General features: G+C 40.6%; 3 protein-coding genes across 3 annotated transcripts; 1 reads left to right on the top strand and 2 right to left on the bottom strand.

The window, feature by feature from the left end:
* Positions 1-1,821: 1,821 nt before the first annotated feature.
* Positions 1,822-3,152, bottom strand: RPL36AL (ribosomal protein L36a like). The gene is made up of 2 exons (XM_011376029.2): positions 3,004-3,152; positions 1,822-2,292 (listed from the first exon to the last, which is right to left on the bottom strand). The coding sequence occupies exon 2, from the start codon at positions 2,259-2,261 to the stop codon at positions 1,941-1,943; it is 321 nt and encodes a 106-aa protein (XP_011374331.1). The 5' UTR covers positions 2,262-2,292; positions 3,004-3,152; the 3' UTR covers positions 1,822-1,940.
* Positions 3,153-3,222: 70 nt separating this feature from the next.
* MGAT2 (mannosyl (alpha-1,6-)-glycoprotein beta-1,2-N-acetylglucosaminyltransferase) lies at positions 3,223-5,856 on the top strand. Its single transcript, XM_011376014.2, has 2 exons — positions 3,223-3,351; positions 3,642-5,856. The coding sequence occupies exon 2, from the start codon at positions 3,696-3,698 to the stop codon at positions 5,034-5,036; it is 1,341 nt and encodes a 446-aa protein (XP_011374316.1). The 5' UTR covers positions 3,223-3,351; positions 3,642-3,695; the 3' UTR covers positions 5,037-5,856.
* Positions 5,857-7,208: 1,352 nt separating this feature from the next.
* DNAAF2 (dynein axonemal assembly factor 2) lies at positions 7,209-13,957 on the bottom strand. The gene is made up of 3 exons (XM_011375991.2): positions 12,005-13,957; positions 8,789-8,932; positions 7,209-8,030 (listed from the first exon to the last, which is right to left on the bottom strand). The coding sequence occupies exons 1-3, from the start codon at positions 13,841-13,843 to the stop codon at positions 7,539-7,541; spliced, it is 2,475 nt and encodes an 824-aa protein (XP_011374293.1). The 5' UTR covers positions 13,844-13,957; the 3' UTR covers positions 7,209-7,538.
* Positions 13,958-16,577: the final 2,620 nt, after the last annotated feature.

Genomic DNA, 16,577 nt, shown 5'->3' with positions numbered 1-16,577 from the left:
GTTTTGGGCTTTGAGTTAAAAATGGAACCTATTGTATAAGGCTATTTCTTATGGATTAGGTAACTTCTACCTCCTTTGTCTTCCTAAAGTTTTTTTTTTTCCCTGAAAATACAAATATTCCTGAGATAATACTGTTTTAAATTTTTACTAAAATTTTATGTGTATGATCTCCAAAAGTTTCTCAGAGCTGATTCTTTAAGAGACAAGGCATTGGTCCAGAGGAACAACCTTAATTTTGTATTGCTCGTGATCAGTTAGTCTTCCTACAAAACGTCTGTATTCAAGTTTTTCATTAAAAATAAATTATATATAATGTATACATGCCTTAAATAAAAAGCTGTAATTTATATGGTACCTGCATTGCTCCAGCTGTTTTATACACTATTTTATACACCTCACAAATCACTCTGAGAAGGAAGTACCATGAACTGAGATCAGAAATTTTAAAGCCAGGCTTTATATACCTACCACCTTCTAAAATTCACTTTGGTCTCTAAAACCAATAATTCTGTAATTAACTAAAACATCTTAGAATTTTCTTAACTCATAAATTGGTGAGGGAGTACCCATAACTATTATAAAACCATATCAAAACGTGGTACTTTTAAAGTGATATTTTGTGGCATAATTTTTAACTTGTGCATATCTGATGTTTACATGTTCTTGTAGAAAAATTTTTCATTAACAAATGCAGATAAAATACTCCATGTTTGGAATAAGTGTTACCCATTTGTTACTCTTACACCCCTGCTTTTTTGCCTTTGCATTTCTTACTCATCTACAAGCCACCCCATGTAAATGTCTTAGCTTACTTAAAATTCATATGCAAAGCACATTGCTTGCTCTAACCCATACCCTTTCCCAGTTTTTCCTTTCATTTGATACTTGTTTTTGCCTTTTATAGGTAGTGACCAGGCTTGAGTTTAAACCTTCTGTTCTATTTTCAATTGTAACTTTACATCCTAAGTCCTCCCAATTAATGCTATATCTACTTCCCAGAGTACATTGTCCCCCCTTACCTGTGGTTTTAGTTACCCTTGGTTAGCCGAGAACTGAAAACTAAATTGGAAACCCTAGAAATAATTCAGAAATTTTAAATTGTGGGCCATTAGTGTCATGAAATCTCCATCCTGCTTGAAATGTGAATCCTTTATGCAGCATGTCCATGCTGTATAGGCTACCTGCCCATCGGCAGCCATCTTGGTTATCAGATTAGTTATTACATTCATGTAACTTTTATTAAAGTATAAAAAAACAAAAGTTCATGGTGTCACAGATGGTTCTGTACTAGCTTCAGAGCTTTAGGTAGTTAAAAGTCAATTTTTAACTCCTGCCTTACATTCAAAACATCTACAACAGTGCTGTCCAAAAATGATGGAAATGTCCAGTATAACCACTAGCTATACGTGGCTGCTGAGCACTACATATAGCTTGTATAACTGAGGAACTGCTTTTTAAATACCTGTATGTGGCTAGAGGTCTCTACTGGAGTGCAAAGTCAGCTTTTTTTATCCCCCAACCTTGGATCTTCTGCCCCACCCAGTCTGATATACACAAGTTTAGCTTGTCCTCTTCATTTACTTTTCAAAATCTTGAGACCTTTCCCAAAAGCTCAATCACGTTTATGAATCCATCCAACATATGTATTTGAAACTGACCAGAAAAAGTAAAATACCAATATTTTCCCTATTGTGACTTATCTCTGTAACCTAGTTGTAAAGTTCAAGGTAGGACTCCTTCCCTCTTTATATTACATATAAATACAAAATTCCAATTCTTCTGGAACTAAATTTAATATTCGAGAAGACAAACCTTAATTCATTTACAATTTACTGTTATTTTTTAATTTAGAAAACACAAGATATGAGCAAGAACATCTGCATTTATTTTCGTACAGGTTCTATAGTTTCAACATTTCTCTCTCAAAAGAACCCCAAAGCTTAGAACTGGATCACTTGGCCCTTTCTCTTCTTATCTCCTCCAAGTTCAAAATGCTTGCATCTCTTAATGGCCAGCATCCTCTTGGATCTGCAGTTAGGCTCCACACATTCAAGCCTCAGCACAATCTTCTTTGTGGTTTTCGCCTTCTTCCGGAAAATCGGCTTCGTCTGCCCACCATAGCCACTCTGCTTCCGATCATAGCGCCTTTTTCCCTGGGCATACAGGGAATCCTTGCCCTTCTTATACTGGGTCACTTTGTGAGGCTGATGCTTGCCACACTTCTTACAGAAAGTCCTTCGGGTTTTAGGCACATTGACCATCTTTGCAGTAGAGCTGTCTACACGATGAACACTGGTAATATTTAAAATATAGCAGGCGTTAAACATTTTGAAAAGTAAAAATGCTTTACAAATATAGAAAAACACATGAATCAGTAATGTATAAATCCACCAAGTACTCATTTTCCATGTGCGTAAATGGACATCCAAGTGAACGCCTTTTTGGAATACTTAAATTATTGGAGCATTTATAGGATACTAAAAAAAAAAAAAAAAATCAAAAGCAGCTGCATAGGGTTCCAGTACAACGTGGTCTGGGAATTACTTTACTGTGACTGCTCATAAAGAAAAGCGTAGTGGTGTTTAATTTTATTCCGCAGAGAGAGAGGGCTAAGGCTAGAGTTTCTTTTCGACTCTTTCTCGTACCCTCTTCCTGCATGTTCCAGCTCCTTGGTAAGCCTGGATCAGTATGCGGAATAGCTACTGCCACGACCCGCCTCGTTCCTTCTCTGAGAACCACAGGAGTCTGGTTTCACTTTTCCCCTCCGGAGAACCATCACCCCTCAGCCGCCCTGAAAGCTGACGTGTCCTTAAACAAGTGCCTCGCGGCCCAGCAGCCGCCATGCTTAAAACCCCTTTCCTGAAGGGAGAAATTAGTTCTTAAACTCTACCCAGGTAAGGCAGTGGGTCTCGCTCTCCTTTTCCTACAAATGCCTAGTCATTCCCCGAATTCTGAACAATGGAAGTTCCGGTGGGAACCACTACACTCTCGATGTTAGCTTACCGGTTAACTCAGCGTTCACGTCCCTTGCCTTGCTCCGCTCGTGGCTAACAGGAAAAGGAGGAAAGAAGCGGAAATAGGAAATGAACCTTGAGCGACAGGGCCACGAACCAATAGGCAGCAGGCAGCGACGGCCGGGCACCTGGGTACGCGTCGGGGAAGCGCCAACCAATCACCCAAGGGGCGGGCCAGAGGGGTGTGGGCCCGAGGGCCTCCGCGCTCGGCGTGCGGGTGGTGGGTTGTCAGAAGGGTAGCCGCCGGAGTCCGGCAAGGCTGCGTGACTCTGTCTTGGCCATCTGTGGCCCGCGTAAGGATGAGGGCGCAGAGGACGCAGGGCCGCTGGAGGCGCAGGTAACGAAGCTGGGGTGCAGTAGGGCCGCGGCGGGGCTTCTTCCGGGACCCATGCTGAATGGAGAGGACCGAGGCGACTCTGAGCCGCGGCTCTTAGCGGCGGGGCCGCTGCCGGAGCTGCAGCTGCCAGGCGAGGATGTGTGGAGCCCGGGCAGCGCAGGGAAGCTGAGCGCCTTCGGGCCCCAGTACTCCCGGGGCCGGGGATGAGTTAGCGAGGGTAGCCGCGGGGGCCAGTTCCGACTGCTGCAGGCCAAGGCGATTACCGCCGCCGGCCCGCCCCTTCCTTGCAGAAGCCGCTAGCTCCTTTCCGCAACCGCCTCCCTGCGCTCTCGGCCCTGGAGACCATGAGGTTCCGCATCTACAAGCGGAAGGTGCTGATCCTGACGCTGGTGGTGGCCGCCTGCGGCTTCGTCCTCTGGAGCAGCAATGGGCGACAAAGGAAGAACGAGGCCCTCGCCCCGCCACTGCTGGATGCTGAGCCAGCACGGGGTGCGGGTGGCCGGGGCGGGGACCATCCCGCCGTGTCTGTAGGCATCCGCCGGGTCTCCAATGAGTCGGCGGCTCCTTTGGTCGCGGCGGCCCCCCAGCCCGAGGCGGACAACCTGACGCTGCGGTACCGGTCCCTGGTGTACCAGCTGAACTTTGACCAGACGCTGAGGAATGTAGATAAGGCCGGCTCCTGGACTCCCCGAGAGCTAGTGCTGGTGGTTCAAGTGCATAACCGGCCGGATTACCTCAAACTGCTCCTGGACTCACTTCGAAAAGCCCAGGGCATTGACAACGTCCTCGTTATCTTTAGTCATGACTTCTGGTCGACAGAGATCAATCACCTGATCGCTGGGGTCGATTTCTGTCCGGTTCTGCAGGTGTTCTTTCCTTTTAGCATTCAGTTGTACCCCAACGAGTTTCCTGGCAGTGACCCCAGAGATTGCCCAAGAGATCTGGGGAAGAATGCAGCTTTGAAGATGGGATGCATTAATGCTGAGTATCCTGATTCCTTTGGCCATTATAGAGAGGCCAAGTTCTCCCAAACCAAACACCATTGGTGGTGGAAGCTGCATTTTGTATGGGAAAGAGTCAAAGTTCTTCGAGACTATGCTGGCCTCATACTTTTCCTAGAGGAGGACCACTACTTAGCCCCAGACTTTTACCACGTCTTCAAAAAGATGTGGAAATTAAAGCAGCAAGAGTGTCCTGAGTGTGATGTTCTCTCCCTGGGCACCTATACAGCTAGTCGCAGTTTCTATGGCATTGCCGACAAGGTAGATGTGAAAACTTGGAAATCCACAGAGCACAATATGGGACTAGCCCTGACTCCGGACGCATATCAGAAACTGATCGAATGCACAGACACTTTCTGTACTTACGATGATTATAACTGGGACTGGACTCTTCAATATTTGACTGTATCTTGTCTTCCAAAATTCTGGAAAGTGCTGGTTCCTCAAGTACCTAGGATTTTTCATGCTGGAGACTGTGGTATGCACCACAAGAAAACCTGTAGACCATTTACCCAGAGTGCCCAAATTGAGTCACTCTTAAATAATAACAAACAGTACTTGTTTCCAGAAACTCTAATGATCAGTGAGAAGTTTATGGCAGCCGTTTCCCCACCTAGGAAAAATGGAGGGTGGGGAGATATTAGGGACCATGAACTCTGTAAAAGTTATAGAAGACTGCAGTGAAAAATCACAATTACAAAAGCAAAAGTGACAGTCTTCTATTTTTGATAATTTGCCCAAACAAGATAGACAGTTGAATAAGAGTTTAGGGACTGGTTTCTGCTTTAATACAAACAAAAAAATGTTGTAAAAGGTGTCCAAATATAGTAATCTTTTCCTTTTATGTCTGATTAAGATTTAAAACACAAGTTTTCATTTTGGGAGTTGGGTTTTAAAGCTCAATCTGTATCGGCTAAAGGTAATCGGGTTTTAAAGGTCAATCTGTATCTGCTAAAGGTAATCGTTATTGTGAGAGAAGAGGTGAAATTTAAACTACATCTATCAATCTTTTTATCTGGAACTTTGTACACTTTTCCACTTTCAAAACTTATTTTAAGTACAGCAAAATTTATTTAAAATTGTCATGGCAGTAAAAAGTATTACAATGAAATGTTATAGTATTAATGGAACAAGCCCAGTTTCACTTTTGGACAGTTATGAGGAAGGGATTGCTTCACTAGTTTTATAATTCAAAAGTTTGTTTGTTAAACACCCTGTCAAAAACAGTCATTTTCAGTATTACAGATTCCTGTATTATTGTGTTAGGATTTGCCTGTGCTTTGGAACATTCATAGAACACACTTTCTTTTGGAATGTATTTGATAAGAACGTTTAAACACTTTTTTCACCTCAATGTAGAAATACAGTGGTTTTCTTTTTTCTTTTAGTGCTGCCAAAATAAAATACTCATTTTTTGCATAAAAAGGTTCCTAATCATTTTGCAGAATAAATTTTGTTTACTCTTTACACCAAAATTCAGTAAAGACATTCTTGAAATTTTAAAGTTAGCATTTCCTTTTCATATTTACTATCTGTACATTGTAGAACTGAATTGGAACTAAAACCCAGCCCTTGACAATGCATTTATTCCCTTTAGAAGAAACTAGCTTTCAAATTAGCCGGGCACAGATGAACAATAAAATCTGCTGTAAGTGAAATACAGCCAGAAATAATACAAAGTTCAGTCATGCCAAAACGAAAGATGTTCTAGTACCTTTAACCAAAATCATACTTTTTTAAAAGGACAGACACAGTAAATAATAGGAAACAAAATTTACTATTTACTTAAAATTTACTCTACATTTATTGTAGAAGTTTCCCTTAAGAGCATACAATTGCATTCAACCAAAACTTATTCAGAGTAATATCTGTGTAGCTATTACAATTAGTCATTTCAATTTAAGAAAACTTAAGTGGACAGTTTCAAAATTATTATTGCATCAAATTAAGATTCATATTATGGTTGAAAAATGGATATGGTCATTTACATTGGGGCAAATAGTTCTCCTGTTTTATGAGCTACATTTATACTGCCCTCAGCCCAGTCTGGTTTCACATTTTATCAGGATTATAAATGTAAATCAAGATGAATTGCCAGAATTTGTACCAGTTTTTGGTACTCTAATCTGACCTCCCAGTTCAAAGAACTAAAGATATTAGGTAATTTCCGGGACTAAGGTAAGGCCAGAGGTTTGTTTAAATTGGTAGCTGTTTCTGGAACATATAGATCAGCTCATGGCCTTTGGGGCTAGGGATTAGGTCAACAGATATTTTCCTTTTACATTTTCTTTCGTGCTATCCTAAAAAAATTTGTGAGAAACAAATCTATTAGGATTTTCCTCTGGCCTCAAAAATAGTATTCCACAAAATAATAGCCACAGATACATTATCTGCTGTCCTCTTTTAGTTATTATAAAACAAATTGATTCGAAAACACTTGACAATTTTCCTGTTGAAGCAAATTTCCAGGTTTTTTAATTGTCCTGTTTTAAAATTCATAAATGTACTCTGTAAGACCGAGAGGTGTTTTAATACTGTAATAGTAACTTTCAAAAAACTCTTTATAAAAACAAATTTTCAAAGTACTAAATAACTTGTATCATATATACACACACATTTATTTTCTGTGACAGACATGAAGAGTAAAATAGAATTGAAGCAAAAATACTGAATTTCATTAAGACTATTTGTACTGTAATTGTTTGAATCATTAATTTTGGTGAGTAAAGTTCTGAAGATATTTCAAGAATACGTCCTATTCAGTGAGACTTCTAAACAGTTTTGAGATTCTACCTACCCCCCACACTCATATTTCTAGTTAATTGCATACTTGAGAATTTTTGTGACAGACACAACTTAAATATTTCGAAATTTTATTAAAGTAATGGTAAACAAGAGGCCAAAAACATCACAGAAGTACATATATACAGGTTATATTAAAACTGAATGTTTAATTAGAAAAAATATACATCTATCTGAGGAATCACAAAACTTACATCTATAATTTAGGAAACTGTATAAACTGCATATGCAAAAACAAATACCTCCAGTTTCCCCATTAGAATCAAAACTGCAAATTTCAAGTTCTTGAATACTTTCAGTTTAAGATAGTAGTTATCAGAAATAGAATCTATTTTAAGTCCCAAAATTTTTTTCTTAACTTTTAAATTCTAAAATTATATAGAATTAATCCAAGTCATATAGCAAAGAATTCTGAAAACTGAATGTGCAATGAGTCACATGATCTTTAATAATCTGCACACTACCATCCTGCATGTTGGTTTCTTTTATGTGGTCAAAACGATGTATACTGTGAACTGATAAGGAAGATAGGTGATTTCCATCTACTTCTTTCTCTTCAGTTATTACTGGTTCTTTTAAATTATCTTTTTCCTCGTTTGAGTAAATAGCACCTTTTTTTTTCATAAATTCAGATTTCATTTTTGACTCAGCGTGCTGAGACTTTCCACATAGCATTTGAGAAACATCAAGAGACTCTTGTTGCAAGTGTGCAACTGAACCACAACTATCTGTTTCTACTAGAACTGCTATAGATGAATCAGAATCGGTTGTTGAGGTGGTAAGATGTTCCGTGTTTTCTTTTTCAGTTAGATGACTTCCTTCATTGATTCTTTCTTCTTTTTCATGAAGCTGCTCAGAGTTACTACATTCTTGCAACTATGCCCAAGAAAAACAACAAATTAATAATTCTTTGAAACAAATAGAAAATTAAATTGTAGTATCCCCTGGAAATTTTTTTAAAAAAGTCATAAGGGAATAACTCTTGCAGAACTGCAGAGAGGTTTCTTCCTCCTCAAAGTCATCTTCCAAATGCTGCCAGTCATTACATTACTGACGATGTAAACCTGGCAATAATTCTCTGATTAAACCCTTTCAATGACTCATCTCCCTCAGGATAAAATAATCCTGGCCTACAAACCCTTTAGCCGTCATTCTTATAAAGGCATTCTTAAATTTCTTGAATTTTCTTGAATTTCTGTGATCCTTCAGAGCCACTCTCCCCCCAATTCATATATGTCAAATTTGCTAGTTACTAAATTATTTCTGTGTCTGATAATGAAGATTATAAAAATAACCAAGCTTAAGATTCAACTAGAAAGAATAAAACTATGACGTAGTTCCCACGGTTTGAGAGTCAAAAAGACTTGCTTGTCCCTGGACTAACTTCCCAAATGTTAGTTTCTCTCTTTTCTTCATTGGACAGTTTTGGGATTAAATGGGATAACATGTGAAAATGAACTGCACAGTGTTTAGCACATAGTAAAATACATCTAAAAAAATCTTTATTCCTCTTAACATTGCTCTCCCCAGCTATTATGTACGTTTAGTTTACAGTTACGACATCAAGAATTAAGTTATTAGGCTTTAAACTGGTCTTATAGTCACTATTTTATTAAATCCACAAAAATCCTTACCTTTGCATGAATTTGAATCTTATTATCAGTGACATGAAGAACTTCAATTAATGGTGGGGTTAGGGGCATTGACTGTTTGAATGGAGAGTTCAGGACCTCGGCAAGAAACTCATTAACGTTTTCTTCATTGACAAACAACCTTTCCTAAAATAAAAAAAATAAATACTCTGCTTTATAGGGCATCTTTGACACAGTTGCTATCTAAAAACAGCTCATAAAAGTTCTCACACGGTTCAAGATTATACTCTTCAAAGGTTTATTTTAATGTTATTCCTATGCTTTCTTGGCCAAAGAAAACAGTATTGTACACAGCAATAAGAACAGCAAGAGTACATACACATATGGGAAAAGAGCCTAAAATGTCTTAGTTCCTTCTCTAGGTGTCTATTAAATCTGAGGTATGCTTCCTCTCGTAGATAATCTTACAAATGGTATTTTCTTTTTTTTTCCCTCTTAATATTTTATAAGAATAACATCACCTCTAGGGCTATATTAATGCAGTGCCAGCTATAAAATGTAATTCAATTTTAGAACACTTCTTAATGAGTCAGCTAAGAAATACACATGACAGGATCTACTCAAATTTTGTGTGACTGGTTTGCCTTTTAGTTCTTGGCTAGGTAAGAGCCAAGAATAATATTTAAGAGAAGTATATTCTATTTTTAAGCAATGAGATAATGCAGTGTGACACTAGCATATAGCTATTTATAAGAATGAGGTAGATTTCCAAACTATTAAGAAAAGCAAAATTACTTTCACAAAAATCCCAAAGCAATTTGTTTATATTCACGTCAAGTGAGTATAGGTATATAGTTAGGGTGTTGAAGAAATATCTGTATTTAAAATTCATAAAATCCATTGTTGCCCAAAATAAAAGTATTTTCTTCTGTACTTTCATATAAATAAATTTTATAATTACAAATAAAAACAATTCATTATTTGGTCTAAATAGAGGAGGAAATCAGAAAGAGAGAATTTTCAAGTTTTCGTCTATTAAACAGTATTTGAACTTGAGAACAACTACCAAACAAAAACGAACTTTGGGAACAGAAAAATTTTACTTTTGGAGTACTTTGCCTTGCTATTATCTGAAGGTCTGGAATAACACTGTAGTATAGAAACATTCCCATCAAAAGCATTTCTAAGTTTCATGTCTCTGGAAAAGACTTACACATTAATTGCAAAAAATACACCAAATAGTTTAGTCTCTAGTTAACCCAAGGAAAAATAATATATATTTCTAATGGAAATGGTTATGATTAAAATATACACGATTTGCCTACTGTCTTCACATTCTAATGACTGATTTTACTATAAAAGATACTGAATTCAGTGGTCCTAAAGCTTTAGGAAAATTCCTAGTGGTTATTTAAGGCTTATATAAATATAATTTGTATTTGTTTATGGGTAAAGTAACAATTCTGACCTTGACAGTTACAAATCCGGCTTTTTACATTATAATTGTTTTCATATAATGCATATGATATAATCATGATATATTATCTGTCTACTCACCCACTACTCTTGTGATTTTTAAAAATTTTACTTTAATACTGAGCCTGATCCAGTGACAGTGAAATGTAAAGAAGAAAATTGATTATGGTTCTATTAGCCTTAGTAAATGTGATGATTAACAAAGAAATTATAGATCTATTTCAGGATTCAAAGATATAAAACACAGTGGCCATAATCTCATTTTCATCTAGTTTCTTTGCTGAAATAATGTTAGCATACTAGAAAACCTGATTAAAATATATTCTTTAGTATTCTCTCAACTGCTTGTCCACAAAGCTTTATTCCCTTATTGTGAGTTATTTTCACATTTATTAAAACAATTACAGGAAAACAACAGCCCTTTCCTAAATTTCCCCCTTCTAATGACATAAACAGATAGTCAATTTCCTATTCTATATTCTCACAAAGTATTTTACCTAGCCCCGGCTACTTATTTTACCACTTTCAGTGGGTTTCAAATTAACCACTTTTCACAGAAGATATTGCTCATAAAATATAAATGTAACTTATTAGCTAATTTCTAGAAAAATAATGAGAAGAAGTGAACATTTCTAGCAGGTTAAAGTCCCAAATTTTTAAATTAAAAATTACTTTTTATTATATAATCTGTGCAACTAGTGTTCTTCTGGGAATAAACCCTTGGGTATGTTGAAAGGGCTTTTAAAAATTACATGTAACACTGATACAAACCTCAATCAAAACCACTAATTAACTGTTCATTTAAAAGTTTAAGAAGTTCTTAGAACTTCAAATTTCAAGTTTTTTCAATATTTGCCATAGTACTGCAGTATGAATCTGAAATTCAAGAATCTCAAACACCTAAAAAAAATAGTAGCAACTACAATAATACATACTGAATTATTCATCAAAATTATAGCCTAAGTAAATTAGGTAACGCTCAGCCCAGTTCTAGAGTATTTGTCCAGAAGAGGTGTAACAGACCTACGTGCAGTACAGTTTGATAAATGTTTATATTACACTGTTAAATGTTAGCCATTGTGCCAAATACTAGCAGGGACCTAAAGATGATTAAAACACGCAAAAAGAGGTAATTTTAATGTAATATAACACCCACCTAAAGATAACCCCACCAACAATCAGTGACTAAAATCAAGCAGCACTACTATATGGTCCAAAGGGCAAGGAATTTAGGTTCACACCTGGTTTTGAGTTTGTTTTCCTACACAAGAATTGTGACACTGGCTAAGATACTTTGGCTCTCCGGAAGTAAATTTCTTACTTCGACGGTGGGACAGTTATTTGCCAACTTAAAATATATGGCTATTAACAAAGTGCCTCTTAAATCTATTTGGGTCATAAATCCCTTTGAGAATATGACTAGTTATAGCCCTTCTTCCTAGCAGAAAGCACCCTCAACTTTTTGCATAGGTTTAGAGGTCTGTGGATCCTGGGAATCCATTCAGGTCTTCCTTCAGAGTCAGTGGATTCCAGGGAAACAACTACATTAAAGGCAATTTTGAAGACTTGAAAACTATCCATCAGAGGGGATGCGTGTTTTTATTTTCTTCCCAATACGCGTTTAACGCGCACTGATATTTTGCATCACGTATATCAGTTTCGAGACAAGTTATATAATGGAAAACGCTTTGTTTAGGATAAACTGAGAGGATCCCTGTAATAGCAGATGTAAAAAGTGGGATGGATTATTTCAAATATTAAGGATCTAGGAAGAACTGTTACCTCCAAAGAATCGCTGTTTAAACCATAATACCACTCTCTCCAATGTCCATAGCACTCTGCAGATTTGGCCAGTTCTATCACTGCATTGTTTGAAGAAATGCTAACCACTGGTTCTTTGGTACTCAATTTATTCTCTGAAGCAAACTGCAAAAAGAAAGAATAATAAACTAAGTCTTCAGTGGAAAAGCACAATTTGTACCAGAGGGGAGTCACATTCCCTTGAAGACTTTGCGGCTGGATCCGAGGCACTTGAATTAGCAGCGTCAAGCATACTTCATCCTGATTACACTGCAAAGGAGGGCACAAGGGTTCCCTGCTGTGGGTCCCGAGATCACCCATGGCTGGATTAGAAGGCTCGATGCCCGTGCCTTCCCTGGCCACGTGTGTCTCAACGCTGAGATCTCTGCGCGCACTCCCTCTTGCTGCAGAAGACCCTCTGTCAAGGTCCTTGGAAGAAGTACAAGGGGAGCCTCCGCCACTGTCCCCAGGTGAGCTCCCTGTTCCGGAAAGCAGTTTCTCCCCGATGCCCACTGTCGACACTGCTTGCCCGCCGAAGTCCTGCTCCTTCAGTACGGAGACGAGCTCCTCCCCAGTGACGCCCGGGGTGGTGAATCCGGCGTCCGCAGCCCCAGTTCGGCTGGGATCCGAGCCTTCGTCTCCTGCGCGAACCCCCGCCGGGCCTGCCTCCCCCTCGCAAGCGGAAGCGCAGGCCGCGCCGTCAGTTCCGGACCGGTCAGCCGACTCTTCCGGCGCCGCGATGGGCTCCCGGCGCACCGCGGACAGAGCCACGGGCAGCGTGACCACCAGCTGTCGCCGGGCCTTGTTGAACTGCGCCTTGCCGCGGCTGTCGTCCACCAGGTACGGGAGCGAGAGCCGCAGCCGGTAGTCGGGTTTTCTCGAGTCGAGGCACAGTAGCTTTCCCGTCACTTCCAGCGCCGCCTGCTCCGCCGAGCGCAACAACGGCAGCTCGATGGTGACCACCAGCTCCTGGGGCACCGTGCTGGGGGCCGAGTCCCGGGAGTAGCGGTAATCCTGGAGGTCCACGTGGTGGCGCTGCACCACGCTGTAGCGAGGCTCGGTGGGGGCGGGCTGTGGGACCGCCTCTGGAGTGGAGGGCGCCCGGGGCTCAGGGCCCACAGAGTTCCCAGCGGCCGCCGGGCACCGGTAGGGGTAGGGAAAATCCGGAAGAGGGCTCTCTAGTTCCCCCTCGGGCCTGGTGGGGACACCCCCGGGCAGGGGCGTTCGCAGCACGGCGGCCTCCGGAGTCCCCTTATATTTGATCTTCAGGGTCTTGGCATTTCTGTGGTCTAACTTCACGCCGAACTGCTTCTCGACGGCTTCCAGGGCCATGGCGTCCAGCATCTGGAGGAAGGGCTCGTGGCGCCGGGCCAACTCGAGCGCGTCTGGGTGGAAGACCACGTCGTAGACCGTGTAGCGGGTGCTCCGCGCCCCCGCATACTCACGGCCGGGCGCCAGGCTATAGGGCAGGGACCACTGGCTGCCGGCGGGCGCACTCCCGGAGCTTGGCTGACTGGTGGGTGCGCCCACCAGAGCGTTGCTGCACACATTCACGAAGCAGCGCCGCGCCCCGTCCAGGCTGGTGCGCAGCACATGGCCGGGCTCGGGGTGCACGAACCGCACTTCCACTCCGCGCTCGCGCTCCAGCGCAGTGATCTCTTCCTCGTAGCGCCGCCGGTTCTCAGGATCGGTGAGCTCCTCGGCGTACTCTGAGAACATTCGCCGGAACTTCGGGTCCTGAAAGGCGGAGGTGAGCCGCTGAACCTCCTCTTCGCTCAGGTCCAAGTCTTCCAGCGGCGAAGGGGCTGCCGCCTTAGCCATGCTGCCCCTTGGCCCCTATCCCTCAGGCCGAGGGCGATCAGTCCGACACCAGGTGGGTGGGACGCGCCGTGGAGTCGCTGGTCCGCGGAGGGGGAAGTGGCAGAGATCGGTAACTGCCTTGGGCAGCGCGTGCTCGTTGCCATGGTGACACCACTAACGGCCGGAAGGAGGGGCAGGAATTGGAATGGGATAGTGGAAATGCCAGAAACAGCATCTTAGTTTTTAAAAATCAACTACCCTACAGTCTGTTTTTTAGATTCCTGTGCAGTGGTGTGGTTACTTCTTCGTTAGGGCAAGTATCATCATAATTGGCATAATTTCCAGCATTATGTTCGTTATTTCCTTCATTGTACACAACACTTAAAGGTAGAACTGATCCCCATTTCACAGACAAAATGGGACCTGAGAAGTTACCTGACCAAGGTCACACAGCTAGTATAGTCACCACTTGATTCATACCTATGTTAATCTGATTTTTTCACTTCACTAAACCAGTATTTCAGTCTTCCGGATATTTTACTACACAGTTTGCCCTGTAACAACTCATTTGGGGCAAGAGATACGGGCAGACTATTAATAACAAATGATCAACATGTAAGACTTCATTAATAAAAATGCAAATTGCAAATAAAAGATACCACATATCACCCATCGAAATGACAAAGTTTTTTGTTTTTTGTTTTACAATTACTGTATTTCCTTGGAGTAGTAGAATTTAGTAAAGCCTTTCTAGACAGAAGTTGGTAGCTGTACAAAAAGGCTTTAAATCCAGCAATTCCAACTCAAGACAGCTTTATGATTCTAAAGGTTTGCGAATCTAAGAATTCAACAGTGGGACTGGTTGAGCAGATTTTGGTACAGCCATACAATGGAATTCTCTGCAGCCATTCAAAGTGATGCTATAATCAAATATATGGTAGCTGAAGGAAACTACTTTGGGTGGTGAACACAATAGAATATACAAATGTCAAATGATACTGTACCCCTGAAAATTATATGATTGTATTAACCAATGTTACGCCAATAAACTTAAAAAAAAAAATGATGCTGTAGAATATTTATTGACTAAGTTGGTTATTAATTAGTAGTTGTTAAATCCAGTGATTATTTTTCTGTTCTCATTCTATTGAAACTCACCAACATTTAACAAGTGACGTTGGCATTACCTCAGTGACAAGACATTTCTAGGCTTTTTTCCTACCTCATCAGACACTTGAGACTACATAGTCAGCTTTATAATTTTTCACCTCTCTTCAGCTTCTAAGTAGAAATGCCTCAAGGCTGGGACCCCATCTCTTCTTCATTTATACTCTCCACAAATAAATTTACACTCACGAATACCAGACTTATATATCAGGGTCTAAACTCCAGACTCCTATATCCAGTTTCCCATTTAGGGTCTCCATTTGAATGATTTAATGCTTAAGCCCTTCAGGCTTGAAATGACCAAAAACAGGCTTGAAATGGCCTGACTCCTCTCCTTTCCCAGCTTCTGCCCTCATCATATGCTCTCTTGGCAGCATTCAAAACTGGATACTTCAGCCTCAATGGCAGAACACGATAGCTCTTGTGTAGCCTGTACACAGGCCTTTGAATCTCAAGAACTTAAATTTAAGTGACTCTCTGTAACATGCTTCTCCCACCTCCGACACCCCATCTAAAATTGCCCACATCATTTATTTTCACCATGGTTCATATTTGGTATTTTTTTGGGTATGGCCTGCCCCATTTGAAAGTAAGCATTATGAAAGTGAGGACCTTGGCTTCCTGGTTTGCCACTGGATTCCCCAGTACCTAGAACATTAGGTACTCAGATATTTAATGAGTGGATATAGTACATTTAAGAAAAAAGCAAGTTTAGTATTATGGTATGATCCCAAAATATTCTTATAGGAAAAAATATATGCAGAGAAAAATGTGGAAGGATATATACTACAATATTAACAGATTATTTCTGGTGATGGAATTGCACGGCATTAAAACTTTTCTTTATTTGTATTTCCTAATTTTTCTATTATGAACTTGTTTAATAACAAGTTTAAAAACACCCTATCATTTAGGGCTTAGATTTACATCTGGAATGGCTGAGGCATAAAGATGAATTCACCTCTTTAGGAAAAGAGTGTAGACTTGTATAAAAGCTCCCATGCCCCAAACAAATGATCTCTTGCCTAAAATTCATCCCTTGAGGAAAGGCTATCCTTATTAAATTATGAATGCCTTTTGAAGGAGAACTGAGTATTAAAGCCCTTATCAGTTATTAACCCATTAGTGCAAACTGCTTTATCTTATCTTTCCACAAATACTGCATGCCAGCAAGGACACAACTCTGTTGGGAAGTAGAGATTCAGAGATGGTCTGAGACCTACTGACTTAAGTCCAGTCTGCAATTCCTTGGACTTCCTGTGGTTTCCCAACAGGGAGACCAAGTGTTGCTTTTCTCGGTAGAGAAATCTTACCCACATCCATCTTGTGTGATCTACCTCATGGCCAGATTTCTGTGGTGAGGTCAGCCATGCTTCATCAGATTAAACACCAGTCAGGGAACATATCACCTCTCTGTTTTTACCCAAAGCAGAAGCCCAGGATACCCTTGCAGTACTACTTTTCATTTACAGACAGTGCTGATCCCCACCTGGTTCTAGTTCCTGTCTTATCTTATTCCAATACTTATTGCCTGGTCTGGCCTCTTATCTGCTTTAAATGCCTTGCTTTATCTCACTTCACCTTGCTA

The sequence above is a fragment of the Pteropus vampyrus genome, unplaced genomic scaffold (genome assembly GCF_000151845.1).
Source record: "Pteropus vampyrus isolate Shadow unplaced genomic scaffold, Pvam_2.0 Scaffold10, whole genome shotgun sequence".
NCBI classification, from domain to species: Eukaryota; Metazoa; Chordata; class Mammalia; order Chiroptera; family Pteropodidae; genus Pteropus; species Pteropus vampyrus.
Note: the sequence above shows the minus strand (reverse complement) of the source record. Positions and strands in the feature narration are given on the sequence as shown.